Source organism: Coccinella septempunctata, chromosome 5 (genome assembly GCF_907165205.1).
Source record: "Coccinella septempunctata chromosome 5, icCocSept1.1, whole genome shotgun sequence".
Classification (NCBI taxonomy): domain Eukaryota; kingdom Metazoa; phylum Arthropoda; class Insecta; order Coleoptera; family Coccinellidae; genus Coccinella; species Coccinella septempunctata.
The window spans coordinates 25,027,926-25,044,114 of record NC_058193.1 but is presented as its reverse complement, the minus strand read 5'-3'; the positions used below and the strand labels follow the sequence as shown (position 1 = coordinate 25,044,114).

Genomic DNA, 16,189 nt, shown 5'->3' with positions numbered 1-16,189 from the left:
TCAAATTTACTATTTTGGCAGAAGTTACATGTATTTTCTTTTAGTCACTTGTGAGAGGTGAGTCTTTTATGCCATAATTCTAATTAGACTGCTCAGAGATTCATGAAATTTTGCACGCATAGACTGCGATCATACAGCATGTCGATAGAGAATAGAAAAAATAATTATTACTTTACTATTTCTCTAATTACCAATAAAATAAGGTTATTGCCTATATAGTGCTTGGTATTTTCAGGGGTTAACAGTGAATTTTATTTTCTGAAAATTTGTAGTAGGCGTTTGTCATATTTCATGCCCTTAAACTTCTTCTGGAAGAAACTGCATGAAAATTGAAATACACTGACGCATTTTTAAAATTTTTCAAAATATTTTGGTAGTCCTGAGTAGGAGGGTAATCTTAACATTTTGTGTAGAATAATGAAAGACTGATATAATGACTGAACAAATGCAGATTTTTAACGAAATATTTCTCTCAATTTCATCAATTACGGAAGTTTCAACCCTACATTTTTTCATGAAATATTTTCGAACAAGGAATCAGCTCCTGATGCATTTTCTCCGTATCTTAAGTAAACACTCTGTTGGATTCCTTCAATAATTTAACTCACCTTCTGAATTCCAAAAATCGTCCAAGAATTCGAATTATTTCATTTCAAAGCAAGAGATGGCCAAAAGTTTTTTTGAAGGCTCAAGTCACAAATAATTTTTTCAGTTCAAAAAAAAATCTGAAATTTTGTGATTATTTTAATGTCGAAAATCGAATATTCGGATATAATTTGAGTGTAAAGTTACTGAAAATCAATAACACTGATCAATACAAGATACAAATTGATGCGAATCAAATACCTGAGATATAATCAAAATAAAAACAGTCAATTTTCACTTCGATATTTGGCTATATCACTTCACATTACTCTTCTGTTCACTGTAACGCCTTATTGCTTTCTTCAGAAAATCCTCGAAATAGTCCAAATTTTTGTCGTTCCTTGCACGGATTACGGGTGGAACTCTATCTCGTAAAAATAAAAGAAGAAATCCAAATATTGCGACTGCCAACACTAAGGTTGTACTTATGAAGACAATGGCAAATACGTAGGGACTAACACTATGTTTCGGCGAATCAACATGATCACAACAACAGTATCCAATTGGTTTTATATTGTGGAATTCGTAGCCCATCTTGAGAATGAACGTCAACTTGTATCTTCAGAGTTTTTTCTTCATAATGAAACAGTTTCAACCCGAAAACTCGTGAAGATCAAAGTTTCAGTCTAGTGATCATCTCCCTATGGTAAATTGTCATCTTCATGTCATTCTCGCTTGTTGAATCCACAAGACCGCACTTCGAAGGAAACGATTATTTTGTTTGGTCTATTATGAAACCAAATTGAAAAGACGTAATAACTGTCTGTAGTAATTTGATTAGAGTTGAATGAATTTGGACCTGGACCATTTTCTGCAACGGTGATTCCCTTTCGCATTGAATTTGAGAGGATATTTTAATATTGAAATGCCTTATTTTGACTTTCTGAGCAATTTATTTATCAAGGTTTTTCAAATAATAACTTTTGAAATCATCATGATTTTAGGTGTGTTACATTTTTTCGAATAATAAAGCAAATTGATCGAGTCTAAATAGTGAATAGTTGGAGGCAAACCATTTTAGGAATGAATGAATTTGTGAAATTTGCTACTATTCTTAATAACAGCTAGTTGTGGTGTTCAATATATGAATCTGTCAAAAACAATCAACTTTTGCGCTGACCGATCCTAATGAATAATGGCATAAGTATCTTCGTAGGATGATCATAAAAAAACATAGAACTTCAACCATCAATAATCTATTTGATCCTCAATTACAAATGTCAAAAAGTAGAAAAGATATTATATGGCCTACTCAACCAATCATAACTGCTCGAAATTCTGAAAAAAAAAATTAAATTCGAATCAATGATTAACTCGAAATCAAAATGAGAGACATTGATTGGACAGTGTTGGAATTTAGTATGGAACATAATATAGAATGGGCAAAATTCTTTGACCGCTGAGAGCATCTCGAGAACTATAAGAGCTACAAGAAAACGGGTGACATATTTCTTAGCTCTTTTTCAGAGAAACAAAGAATGGTGAAGACCGTAGCCTCTTACGATTCTTCGTTTTTGAGTTATTCGCAAAAAATGAGATTTTCACAATTTTGTAAAGTTCTCATAACTTTTTGGTATTTGAAGTTACAGATCTGAAACTTGAACCTTCCTAAGCACTTTTTCACGTAAAATCTACAGACAAAAGATATTTTTCAATTCAAAAATAACAAAGTCGATCAAAGTTTGCATTTAAAAAAACGAAAATTCGCCTAATGATTCGAAATGAAAATATAATTTGAGCTCGTCACTGGATTCTCCTTGTAAAACTGCCTGTAAAAGGTTAAAGTATCAGATCGGTTACTTCAAGGATAAAAAAGTTATTAAATCTTCAAAATTTCATTTTTTTTTGCTTATAACTCAAAATCGAAGATTTGTTGCTTCTCTGAAAAAGAGATTGGAAATGTGTCATTCGTTTTCTTTTAGCTCTTATAGTTCTCGAGATCATCTCAGTGGACAACGAATTTTGCACACCCGGTACATTTAGAGCAACGAGGACCATATTTTCTGTTACTATGGAAACAAGTATCTTTTCATCGTCAGTTTCAAACCATCAAAGAGTTTTAAAAAGTGTTTTATATGTCACAATTAAAAAAAATGAATTTGTTTGATTTTTTTTAATGATGTAACTTCCGGTTTGACCTTGAACTATTTTATTTTCGTCTAATTTGATAGATTTGTCAGATGAATAGAATGTTTAATTTCGAACTTGTTCATGTAACTAAGATTATTTTCGATCATCTTATTCCTTCTTTCGTAGATAAACTAATTACTACTGGTGTTCCGTTTTCTAATGCAAGATCGTAGTATCAAGGGTTCAGTTGCTATAGATACAATAAAAAAAAGAGGAGAGTTCACAAGATTTTGTCTAGAGCAGTAAAATTGTAGAGCTTCGAAGAATAAACGTTCTGCTTATAAAAGAAATAGTCTTTATTACTTGAAACTGTACATTTTTGGCGACCGTGACAGGACACATTCAAGACACACATTCAAGTAAGAATTATGGATAAGGCAAAGAAAGCAAGAACAGTACACCGAAGAATTTTCACAAAAATCTACAATAATATTGAAAGCCGGATTTCCAATGGGAATTTTAATAGTGATGAAGTTAAAGCGGCTTTTCAAGTTCTGGAGAGTAAATATGAAGAGATCAGGACCTTAGACAAGGAGGTGTTTAACTTCATGATAGAAGAAAATATGAGTGACACCGATATTGAAACAGACTGTGATAGTGTGGAAGAATATTCATTGAAATTCAATGTTATAAAAGAAAGATTTTCATCTTCCACAGAAAAGGTTCGCGAAATATCTTCCTCAGAAGGCGAAGTTGGTACGCTCCAAAGAAAATTTAAGCTTCCACAGATAGAGTTGAAAAAGTTTGGTGGTGATATTCGAGATTGGCTGCATTTTTGGGGATTATTTAAGAAACTAGATGAAGATCCCACCATGGACAATGAGGAGAAATTTCAGTACCTAATTCTATCGACAATACCTAAGTCAAGAGCAAGAACTGTCGTGGAGAGTTTTCCACCCACCTTCGAGAATTATCCTAAGGCAATTGAGGCTCTGAAGTCCCGGTTCGGAAGAGAAGAACTCCTTATTGAATTATATATAAGAGATTTGATAGGATTACTAACATCAAACACAAAGTCCCTGTCAATGTTATATGACAAGTTGGAATGTCAGTTGAGAGCTCTTGAATCACTGGGAATCACATCAGATAAATGTTCAGCCATGTTATTTCCATTGGTAGAATCCTGTCTTCCTGAGGAGCTCTTGCGGATATGGCAGCGTTCGTATTCGGCAGATACAGCGGCAGCGAAATCTCAAGACAAAGTGAAGAAACTTATGGATTTTATAAGGAATGAAGTTGAGAATGAAGAGAAAGTTTCAATGGCGAAGTCAGGAGTAGGATCTGCCAGGGCGAAGGAACAGAAGAAGATGATGACGACAGAAAACAACAAAGCAACTCCATATACAGCTTCTGAACTCGTGACCACAAATAACGAAGTTGTTTCTTGTATTTTTTGCGGACGTTCAGAGCATAAGAGTTTTGAATGTTCGAATTCACAAGGTATTTCTCTTTCTGATAAAAAACAGCTCATTTTAAAAAAGGGATACTGTTTCATATGTCTCAGACGTGGTCATACTGCCAAGAAATGTAAAGTTCACATGAGATGTGAAAAATGTCGAAAAAGGCATTACTTGGTGATGTGTCCAATGACAGACGTTAATTCAAAACTTCCAACGAACGAGTCTAGTGCTTGTAAGGAAAATTCATTGACTAGTCTCACTCGAACAACGAGAGTTTTTTTACAAACACTCGTAGTTATTCTCAGAGGAAGTAAGGGGTTTGAACGCCGAGGCAGAGTTTTAATTGATACAGGTTCTCAAAGATCTTATGTCTTGAAACGTACAGCGAAAGAATTAGGATTACCAGTTCAGTGTGAGGAAACAATTATTCACTGTTTATTTGGGGGTTTGAATACAGGTGAAAGCAGTCACAATTCATATCGAATATTTTTGTGCGATTTGGATAGAAAATATTTTTGCAATTTCCTTACTTTAGACCAGGAGAGAATTTGTGGTAGAATCGGTTCCGTGTGTCAAAGTTCTCTAGTAGAAAATTTATTGAATAATGATGTGATCATAAGGGACGATGAGGCACTCGAAGTAGAAATTTTAATAGGGGCAGATGTTGCTGGTAAATTATTGACAGGTAAAATTATTCAGTTACCTTCAGGAATTACAGCAATTGAAACGTTTTTGGGTTGGACTCTGATGGGAAAAAATAATGTTTCAAATTTCGATCAAACTTCAACTGGTAATGTTATGTATAGTACTTCAATGCTTGTAGATGATTTGAAAATCAAGGATTTATGGGATTTGGATATTTTAGGTATTAGGGATCCAGTTGAATCAAAATCTAGAGAAGAGATGGAGCAAGCAGCATTGAGGCATTTTAAAGAAACTGTAGCAGTTGAATCTGATGGTAGATATGTTGTTCATCTTCCTTGGATCGAAGGACATCCACCGCTTCCATCAAATTACAAATTGGCTGTTCGTAGACTCAATTTTACAATTAGTAAGCTGATGAAAGATGGGTATTACTCAAAGTATGAAGATGTGTTCAAAGATTGGTTGTCTGAAGGTATCATTGAAAAAATTATTTATTCTGACAATGGGACTAATTTTGTAGGAGCTTATAATATGTTCAAGAGTTTGGATTGGTCCATTGTGACAAAATTTTGTTCTTTGGAGAGGATCATATGGAAGTTTAATCCTCCAGCTGCTCCTTGGTGGGGTGGATTTTGGGAAAGGTTGATTCGTATATTGAAAAATTTATTACGTAGAACTCTAGGAAAGGCTTCTTTGAACTTCGAAGAAATGTTTACAGTATTGTGTGATTGTGAAGCAGTAATTAATAGTAGACCTATAACTTTTTTGTCTGATTCTGTTGACGATTTATGTCCTTTGACTCCAGCTATGTTCATTCAAGATATAAAGGAAATTGGTGTTAACGATTGCGATGTTGTCGAGTGTAGTAAATTGACCAGACGTGCAAAATACAGGCAAAAGTTAGGTGAACAACTGAGGAAAAGGTTTCGAATTGAGTATCTTGGTCAATTGAAACATCGTTTCAAAACACAATCCGTGAGACAGTTGAAAGTTGGGGAGGTTGTATTGGTTGGAAATGATAATTCCAAAAGAGGAGATTGGCCATTAGCTTGTGTTACGGAATTATTTCCTGGTAAGGATGGTTCGGTAAGATTGGTACGTTTACGTACAAGTGCAGGAGAAATTCTTCGGTCAGTTCAAAGAATTTTTCCATTAGAATTAGACTCGTATGAGGAAGAAACAGAAATATCCAATATCAAAGATAAAGAGCATGAAACTCAGGTATCAGAAAGAGCAGATAACATTTTGAGTCGAATATTCAGAACTCGAAAAGGTTGTCAAACAGTCAAAAAATGTTCGGGTTAACTTTGTCATTTGTAGTTTTTAATTGTTCAAACGAATGTTGCTATTTCATGAAAGTTTATAAAATAGCAAGGTGGGAGAATGTTCCGTTTTCTAATGCAAGATCGTAGTATCAAGGGTTCAGTTGCTATAGATACAATAAAAAAAAGAGGAGAGTTCACAAGATTTTGTCTAGAGCAGTAAAATTGTAGAGCTTCGAAGAATAAACGTTCTGCTTATAAAAGAAATAGTCTTTATTACTTGAAACTGTACAACTGGTGTAATAATGTTTTTAATTTTTCAATATTATTTTCATTAGGTTCAATATGAGAGTGTTCGAAATGACAAGATCTTTCAAAGTTATCAATTTTAATTTAAAAAAACGAGTGTATTTACGAGACAATTTGCCACGTTGCACTTATCTGCAGACAAATATATCGCTTTTTTATTCCTTGAAGGAAGAGCTCTATGGTTAACATGCCCGTAATGGATAAAAAATATCTCCTAGTTTCAATGTATCAAAAAACTTCATTCTATCAAGACCTGATATTGAAAAGTTGATAGGTGGTTTAAGGAACGTGTGTAGACGCGAACTGTATGATGAAGAAGTGAACATGTGACAGAATTTACCTTCCCAGTCGACTGTTCCTGATCCGTCAGTGTCAATTTCTTCTATCATATTATCGAGGTCTGTTTCGCTCAAGTTGTCATCAAGTTCCCTCAGGATCTCCCTCAACACCTGCGTCGTTATAAAACCATTTCCTGAAAGTGAGTGCTTCTGAATTCTTCATGGACGTGGCTATATATTCGGATTAGGAGAATTCCAACCCGAAAAAATTGATAAAAGGCCATTATTCATTGATTTTTGATAGTCACTTAATATCTCTGAGGATTGTCTTAATTCTGAGGTTTCAAAGTGTAGAAAGGGTCCTTCCAAAAAATATTCATTTGAAATCATTCTAGCATTCTACAACTTTTTTTTTAGGAATTAAATCGAACGATTAAAGAAACACCCCTTTTTAAGGCCCATTTCTGCCAGCAAATTCGAGTTCTCTTCAGCAAATTGAGAAAACCTACCATATTATTATTGGGTCACTGATGAATCCATTATGAGAATAAAACTTGTGGCTACCCTCATTGTTTAATCTCTCTGTCTTTCGTCTTTATATGATACATAAAATAAGAATGATCCTGATGAATATCAGGAAACCATGATATTTTAATCTACTCAAATTAAAAAATATACAGGGTGACCACGGGAAGTATTTACATTTTGAGAACAGCAAAACGGTGTTAATTTTTTAAATAAAAAATTTATTTTCTTTTCTGACATGTTTGTTAAGATATGCCATTTAATTTAACTTGCAAAAATAATGTCAGGAAGGTGAAGGCCGTCTTCTCTGATGCAGTTTTCAATTCTGTTGAGGAAGCTCTGCCATACTAGCTGTAGTGTCTCCTCGATGATTAGTGCCACCTTTTCACGAATTGCCTCCTTCAAATCTTCCAAATTACGAATTTTGCGTTGAAAAACTTTCTGTTGATGTTGAGGTCGGGAGAACGAGGAGGCCAGGGCACTTGTTTCCAGGTCATTTGGAGATGTGCCCTGGCCTCCTCGTTCTCCCGACCTCAACATCTGCGATTTTTTTTTTGTGGGGACATTTGAAGGAGAAAGTTTTTCAACGCAAACCTCGTAATTTGGAAGATTTGAAGGAGGCAATTCGTGAAGAAGTGGCACTAATCATCGAGGAGACACTACAGCTAGTATGGCAGAGCTTCCTCAACAGAATTGAAAACTGCATCAGAGAAGACGGCCGTCACCTTCCTGACATTATTTTTGCAAGTTAAATTAAATGGCATATCTTAACAAACATGTCAGAAAAGAAAATAAATTTTTTATTTAAAAAATTAACACCGTTTTGCTGTTCTCAAAATGTAAATACTTCCCGTGGTCACCCTGTATAATGGAAGGCTCGGAAAATTTTGTAGAGATATAATAAAAAATAGAAAAACTTAGAGAAGAGTAAGAGTATGAACAATCAGAAATAATATGAACTCTTGAACTCTTATTTACTTGACGGGAAGAAATCGACGGGAGAAAACTAAATTGAAGGTTTTATTTGTTTTTGAATGATGGAAATAGTGTAATAAATCCTGAAATAATAAAAAATCCACTTGGGACTGGCTGAAAAATGATTTCCACTCACCTTCTTTATCGTACATTCTAAACGCACCCTTCAACTCTGTCTGCATGGCATCTGTATCTTCATCATCAACCAGAAATTTGGCTGCAAGCGTAAGAAATTCGTCGAATGTTATTTCGCCATTTTCATCTTCATCAATTTCATTTATAATGCACTGAAAAAAAACACGCGTTTAATTTTCTGATTAATTTTTCACTTAGGCGCCTATTTATATTCACCTCCAATTCATCCGCATCGACCTGAGCCCCAAGCATATCCATAATCATTCCGATCATTTCTGTTTCGATGTAACCCTTCCTGTCAATATCGAAAGCATCGAAAGTTGACTTCAGCACTGGGTTGAAGAATATTACATTTAGCTAGGATTAACGAAACCAATTCTGAGGGAATACTTACTGGATATTTGATCCTTGTCGAGCTCGTTCTAAGAGGAGACAATAAGAAATTATAAAAATTAAAAAGATATATTTATTTTACTCATGAAACATAGGTACATTATTTTAATACATTGTTTATATTTGGTTCTTGCTTAAAATCTTGAAGAAGTATTGATGACGGATATGTTTTTAAATTACTATATAGATTTCGTTCTCTACTGTACCCAGAAGATATCAAGGAATCGATCTTTAAAATTTTTATCATTGAACCAAATCTTTTCTTTCCACAAATCGCATCCTTATCTACTAGTTTGCTTTCTCAAGCATCGCATAACGGTCAGATATAATTTCAGGTCAGATTAGAGTTCTTTAAGACCTCACTTTCTGGCAATAATATTTTATCTCAGATTTTTCTTAGTATCAGAGTTTCTGCACACAACATTATATTCGCAATATAGCCACAAAAAGTTGCTCCCACAGTTCGGCCACAAAACTTACTGATATTATGAATAGTTCAATGTCTAAAAAGCAGTGAACTATGAAATTCTTGTATTATCTGGCAGAATGTATTAGCATTGAAAAACTGTTTATAATTAATACAAACAACAAAACTGAATTTGTTCCATGAAAAAAGCACAAAGACAATATATCCAGTTTCTTGAAATTTTTCATTTTCTTATGTCGTGTTGTTTCAGAAAAATCAAATGACTATTCTGTTCAATATAGTGTCTGAATGATTTCCATAAGTAACCTCCATTTATGTACCTTGTAGGTATATTTCTTCAATATAAAAGCTTGTCATTTATTATCTTTTATTCTCCACCATCTTTGTAACTTTATATATCTATTTTGAATCATCAAAATTATTTTGCCGGAGTATATTTTCTCCATTTTTCATTTCAGAGCAAATTTTGAAAATAATATTTCTCCCAACATATGAAAATTGAAAAACCTTAAATGAAGAACCAGAAGCAAATATTATGAAAAGTACTCACCATGCTGGTTATTTTTCTTCCCATGAAAGACACTACTACGGCAGCAGTTCGATTGCAAATGTGCCACAATCGATCAAATGGAGGAAGGGAATTAAATAGGTGAATGCTCATTCCAGAAGCTGATTAGGAATCTTAATATACCTTCCTATTGACCCGCTTTGCAAATGGCAAGAGGATATTCATTAAAACTTTTATTGATCTTCAAGATATTTGATCAAAAAGATTAGCGAACATGTTCAACCTGTGAAATAGCATATAGATTCACTATTCGATAACTGGATTCATACTTAATAATATTCATTATTATTTCTTTTTATTTTCCACAAAAAATAACCAAAAATTTTGGAAAGATGGACACGTGAGTATTGATGCAAACGAAGTCTTGAAAAATGTCTTCATTATATGGACGAATTTTCAGAATTATTCATATGTTTTGTACAGCCACCATCCATGAATCGGTGCTGAGTTACTGAAATTTCTGTATGTATATAAAATGTTCGAAGAAAAAAATTTTATAATTTTTTACAAATTCATCAAAAGTGTCACATAATTCATCTCCTTGATAGTCCAAAGGAGACAAATGAATTCCAAAGGATCTTCCAATAAGTTTCCTGACCCAACAGATTTCTTATTTCCCACATTCAGAGCTTTTTAAGCCTGCTCAATTGAACCAAATGATTCTTTCCTTAATTTTAACTATACTATGTTGTCACAAGAAATAATAATAAGGATATAAAATATTGTTTATAGTTGCAGCTTCGTTAGGGATCCAATCAATAGTACCTAGTCAATTTAAGCTGATCATGTTGGGATTAAGCAGGAAAAAATATGAAGCTTCCTGTGAAAGTTTCATAGTTAGCGTTTTGAGACGTGTGAAAACTAAATTGCTGATAAATAAAAAAAATGATGAACAGAAAATCTTTTCAATTGCGTCTTGTTTTTTTAGGTTTATTTGTGCAATAGTAAAGTTACCATTTTTTGGTATTGATTTTTTAGGGTTGCTTACAAAATTACTCCTGGCTGTTCAGATATAGGTTCATTTCAATCTTGCAAAATGATGGGAAAATTTTAATGTTTCATTCGTTTTTCTTCTTTTTCATTTTCTCACCAATCAATAATCCAAGAAAATTTAGAACAAAAATGAAAATATTAAGATTTAATTAGGGAAAATGAATTAAGGAATCCTGTTTTTTCAGTTTCATTTGGGCAATTCAGTTGAGCTACCTTATTTTAGGTATCGTTTTTTTTAAGGTTTGCTTACAATTACTCATGGCTCTTCAAAGATACGTTCATTTCAGTCCTGCAAAATAAATAGAAGATTTTGATGTTTCATTCGAGTTTCTTCTTTTTCTCACCAATCAATGATCTGAGATAAGTGATAACAAAAATGAAGAAATCCAGATTTTCAGGAAAAAGGGAAAATGAATTAAGGTATGTGAATATCGTGTGTAGTCCGAATTCTTATCTTATAATATTTATTGAGACAATCATAACATTACAAGGTATTGAGGGCTAACAAGAAAAATAAATTATATTTTGGTGAATGGTGAGCAAATATAATAATACTGTATAGGTAGGAAGCTTCTTGCTCTCAATCATCTCCTCCAGTCATAACTTCCATGAATTCTGAAAATAAAAATTAAATTTCATTCAAAAACAATTTATACAATATATGTCTTGATTCCACCATCAAAATGGAAAAAAATTTAATACACATTCAATAGTGTATAGTGTATCTAATTCGAGAAAATGTCTTTCTAATTCAAATGGGGAAACGCCCTGTTTCATATTATTTTCAAATCACTACTTGTAACCATCATATTTCATTCTTCACGATATGAATGGAGTTTCTAGAAGATGCTATGCTAGTATTTTAAAAGAGAAAATTTTCAGCAAGAACAAACTTTTTATTTTTCGATATGCATTTCAGGGCGCTTTGACATTTAAATACATTTCGGTGATGGTCCGTTGCTTTAAGTTATTTGACGTTAAGAGGTTTATAAATTGGTATAATCATATGGGGAACGATAAAAATCCAGTCGGATCATTTCGTACTTCAAACTCTAATCGAAATATTTATGTGTACACAACATACCATCGAAGTCAACAGTTCCAGATCCGTCTGTGTCGATTTCTGTGATGATCATGTCTAATTCATCGTTAGTCAACTTGTCGTCAAGTTCCTTCAGGATTTCCTTCAGTGTTTTAGTGGTGATGTACCCATTTCCTATTAAATAATTGCGTAATTAATTTCTTTGATAATACTTTGATATACTGCAATTTTATCACCTTCTTTATCGTATAACCTGAAGGCTTCTTTGAGTTCCTGTTGCATAGCTTCAGCATCTTCTTCCACCATAAACCTTGAAGCTAAGGTTATGAATTCTTCGAACTCCAACTCTCCAGATCCTGAAGAGAATGCAAACTGTTTTACTTTCGTCTAGAGGAAATGTTATAGGTCCACATAAAGAGCTTCAAAGAAAACACATAATTTCGCTAGATATAATATATTCGAATTTTTCTAACTGATCGAAATTTAGAGGAGAAATATTATGATCTGAGTGAGGTTAGATTCCTTATTCTCCATCATGCCACAAAAACTTGTAGATTTAATAATGAACTGTTATGAATTGCTACATTAAATTCGAGAGGAGTGTTAAGTGAAAGTCGCAGGGAGTAAAAATATTACCAACTAAGGGAAAACTTATATAGGTAGTTTAGGTTAATTTTTCATTCTTTCAGAGATGAATAATTGCAACAATTTCTTCTGGAGAATTGAAGGTTTGTCGAGAATGCGAGTCGTTGGTGATATTTCAAATGGCACTTCAACGGCAACATTTGGTTCATTTTCGAATTTCTAAGAACTAAGTGACTTTATAATCCGGCCGATTTAATGTTTTTTATATGCATATATTGTTACAATAATATCCCAAAACTGTGTGTTACACAAGAACGTCGATGATAATACTGGATCAGACTGAGTTAAGTGTTAAATATTAAAGCTAGGCAGTAAAAGTTGAAGGTTTTCATACAAGGGGCAATGGTTTTCCAAAACCAAAAAATTAAATTGTAGTTACGTACCATCAGCATCTACTTCAGAAATGATTTCATTCAACATCTCGTCTGTAGTATGGATTCCTAACATTCCAAGAATAGTACCAATCATGACTGTACCAATGCTACCCTTCTTCTCGACATCAAAAGTGTCGAAGGCATTTTTCAGAACTGAAGAAAAAATTTATAAGCATCCTGGGAGAAAAATAAAAAATCAAACACTACTTACGAGCAATTTGCTCCTTGCTTAAATCATCCTGAAAATGAAAGTGAAATGGAAAAAATTTCAAGAATAAGTTCGATTCAATATTTCCGAAAAATTTTTAGCTTACCGCCATGACTTTTGAGTTATGGTCAACGCACGTTACTCCACAAATCTAAAGTGAACTGGCGGGGTTTGGTGCTAATCTTTTTATAAATCGTAAGATTCTAGTAATAGACGACATGTCTTACGTTTGTAATTAAGAGTATTCATATTTTCACGTCTGGGCGCACAGGGGTGTATCTCGAGATTCTAACTGAAATAACCAAATTACGAAAATTTCCCAAGGCATAATCGGTGTTCTCGAATGCGAATGTTTTCTGACTAAAATAAGTCCACACGTAAAAATAAGATACTTTTTTACCGATTCGAAAACAACGAATGTTGAGCCTGAATAAGGAAAATAATGAAGACCGTCGGACTGGAGAAAGGCATTTAATGGTCTGCAAGTGCAAATGCTCAAAACAAAAAAGTGCCCCTATCGAGCCGTTCTAGATGTCCGAAGCTCGTCTCTACACCGATGTAAGCTTGGACTCAGCTTTTCGGCTAATTCCTCTGGCAGGATTCTAAATAGGTGTCGCCTATTGACTATTGAAGCATCTATAGAACAAGCAAAGATCTTCCAAAGCGGTGAATGCGACAAAGGAACAAGCCATTTGGTAATATTGAGGTTACCTTTCAGGCGAATAGCCTTCTTCTAAACCAGGTAAAGCAGTATGAGCGAAGTAGGTACTGCAGAAGCACAAACACCAGCGCAGTAATTTTATTCCTGTTGTATTTGGCCTTGAAAAGTGTTACCACGGAGGGTGCGAGTATCTCAGGTTCGTGGGATCGTGTCCCACGTTGGGCGCCAATATATGTAACAATAGGTTCAATGTTAGAATTTGTGGTAGACTCCGATTAACGATAATAATCGGTGATATGGTTTATGCTACATAGAACGAAATTGTAATCTCCAAATATGGTCGCCTAATGCTTTTCCTCGCTAAGCAACCCTACTTTCTATAATAAAGAGGCAGCCCCATTGTTGACACAAGACAGTACACGATTTCATGATTATGAGCAGTTTGTTAGATCAGCTTATTTTCAGCAGCCATTGCCAAGTCCACCCCATGGTCGTGTTAGAGAATGTCCATTCATTAATATTGGCAGTGCATTATATCGCAAGATTCGCAGAAGATCGCTTGGCAGTGTGTAATTGCCTCATTATCATCCGCAACCTAATTTTAGTCAATACATCAGATTTGATACATTATGAGGAGAAGAATGCATTTTTCTTAGAGGCCATAATAAGCTGAGATTACAAGAGAAATTTAAGTTGAGAGAGTGTATGAAACCTATAAATTTTTCTTGTTTGAAATTCAAATCAATTGCTACTTCTTAGTAGGTAGCTAGTTCAGAGTTTTGTAGAAAAATAGCTAATCCTATTGAGCTTAAGTAATTTTTCCCTGTTTGGTCCACAAAATGAAGAAATATACATATGAATTGTAGATATATTTCGTCCCGAATTTGTAAATATTTTCCCTATATTGTTCCACTTGAGAAGTTTGAAGTGGAACAAAATAATAAAATTCTTCACGAAACCATCAAGTTCAGAAAAAACCAGCCACTGTCCCTTTGTGGATGATTAATTCATAAATGCTTCAATTATAACAATATTCGTTCATGAACTTGATCATGATAGATCTCAATAAACCTATACATATCTAAATAAAGCAGAAAATTTTTCATAACTGACGGCAAATTCTAATGAAATGAAGATTAAGTTCTAGAATTATTCGAGTACTGCCCTGATCCGAGAGAACAATACAGCTGATTTCACGAAGCTCTGGACGAAACGGGACATATGGGCTCACGAGCCATGCATAAAAGTAAAATCAACTGTTAAGTTTATAGTTGCTTTCGCGGATTGGCGGACGCCCAAGTAGTGCTCGGTATATGGTGCACTGATAGTAAACCACTGTAATGTACATACTTTATAGGGGATTTCGAATTTCGGCGACAGCTCACATTTTAGTGGCGCAGATATAAACATCCTTGTTCTATATTTATCTTCAATTAATACATTAGTTTGTTTATATTTAGTCTTCGTATCAACGTGAAAGTCCCAGCTTTTTGGATCTCGTTGTGTTTAGGAGCTCATGCTGAATTTTGAACAGTCTAGAACTGGGTAGCTATGGGCAGTCGGGTTAAAATTTAGAAAAACGAGAAAAGTTCATACGAACTTTATCCTGGCAATTTTCCATTCTTCAAATTATTTTCTTGATTTATGAATTTGGGCAAAAAAAAGATATTTATTGAATCATTGCAGCCGTTTTCGTAAAATTCTCAATATACAGAGTTCTTCTTTTGATGTGAAATATTTTAAAGAGTAGTTCTAGAAGAGAAGGATCTTTACTAAAACTTCCTCAGAGGTTTTTTTTCAAGTTGGAAAAGTTGTTTTTATTGAGGATAAATATTAAACATTATTATTCAATACCTACTTGTTGTGATTTCCAAATGTAATAAAAACGGTGGAAAAATCTAATCCTGAATCATTTTGTATCAGAACTCTTTATGCTTCGAAATTTTGTAATAAAAAAACGATGTCAAACATCAAGTTACCTACATGGCTTCATAAATTCTGATTTTTTTTCTGTTGAAATTGTGCTCCGGATAATACAAAATAAATGAATATTAGAACCTATTAATTTATTCTATGCACATATGTTGGTATGTGCATATAATACAATGAAACAAATTTAACAATTAAAATATATGTGGTTGTGACATTATTTGATAACAGCCTACTTCATATATTATATTATTCTTTGTTATGCCCACATTTTGAAGGCCTTTGTAGGTGGAGGTAATATGTATTCCACAAGTACCTCATTTTTTAGCTCTTCACACATCTGTTTCGAATATTGAACTTCCAACAGAAACCTTTTTCAGAATCGGTATAGAAGACCAAATTATCAGGTTGAACAATATTTTTCTTGATCACTTTTGACTGTAGCGATTTTATCGTTCTTATCTTAATAAGTTATTTTCCAATTGTAAACCGAAAATGGAGAATCTGTGGACAAATTCAATTGGGAAGGTCCGTTCGGACACTCCAGGTACTCTATTTTCCAAAAAAAAAAAGCTGAAAATGTTCAAGCTAGGATTCAGGTTCAATATAGATTAGGGCAGGTTAAGTTTCGAATATGACGGAATT

At 33.7% G+C, this 16,189-nt stretch overlaps 2 protein-coding genes across 2 annotated transcripts; both read right to left on the bottom strand.

The window, feature by feature from the left end:
* Nucleotides 1–1,825: 1,825 nt before the first annotated feature.
* On the bottom strand, nt 1,826–9,790 carry LOC123314370 (troponin C, isoallergen Bla g 6.0101-like). Its single transcript, XM_044899627.1, has 6 exons — nt 9,675–9,790; nt 8,699–8,726; nt 8,521–8,636; nt 8,306–8,456; nt 6,732–6,863; nt 1,826–1,923 (listed from the first exon to the last, which is right to left on the bottom strand). Exons 1-6 carry the CDS (start codon nt 9,783–9,785, stop codon nt 1,898–1,900), a joined length of 564 nt encoding a protein of 187 aa, XP_044755562.1. The 5' UTR covers nt 9,786–9,790; the 3' UTR covers nt 1,826–1,897.
* Nucleotides 9,791–11,138: 1,348 nt separating this feature from the next.
* On the bottom strand, nt 11,139–13,187 carry LOC123314166 (troponin C, isoallergen Bla g 6.0101-like). Its single transcript, XM_044899288.1, has 6 exons — nt 13,061–13,187; nt 12,958–12,985; nt 12,756–12,899; nt 11,964–12,083; nt 11,770–11,901; nt 11,139–11,300 (listed from the first exon to the last, which is right to left on the bottom strand). Exons 1-6 carry the CDS (start codon nt 13,064–13,066, stop codon nt 11,266–11,268), a joined length of 465 nt encoding a protein of 154 aa, XP_044755223.1. The 5' UTR covers nt 13,067–13,187; the 3' UTR covers nt 11,139–11,265.
* Between the last annotated feature and the right edge of the window lie 3,002 nt (nt 13,188–16,189).

Excerpts from the sequence above, each read along its gene's own strand:
- LOC123314370 (XM_044899627.1), bottom strand. The coding sequence starts at position 9,785 with ATGAGCATTCACCTATTTAATTCCCTTCCTCCATTTGATCGATTGTGG. Across the intron at positions 8,727-9,674 it reads GAAGAAAAATAACCAGCATG|AACGAGCTCGACAAGGATCA; the intron begins GTGAGTACTTTT and ends GTCTCCTCTTAG. Across the intron at positions 1,924-6,731 it reads AGGAACAGTCGACTGGGAAG|AATTTCGAGCAGTTATGATT; the intron begins GTAAATTCTGTC and ends TTTTTTTTTCAG.
- LOC123314166 (XM_044899288.1), bottom strand. Across the intron at positions 12,900-12,957 it reads AAGCAAGGAGCAAATTGCTC|TTCTGAAAAATGCCTTCGAC; the intron begins GTAAGTAGTGTT and ends TTTTTTCTTCAG. Across the intron at positions 11,301-11,769 it reads TGGAACTGTTGACTTCGATG|AATTCATGGAAGTTATGACT; the intron begins GTATGTTGTGTA and ends TTTTATTTTCAG.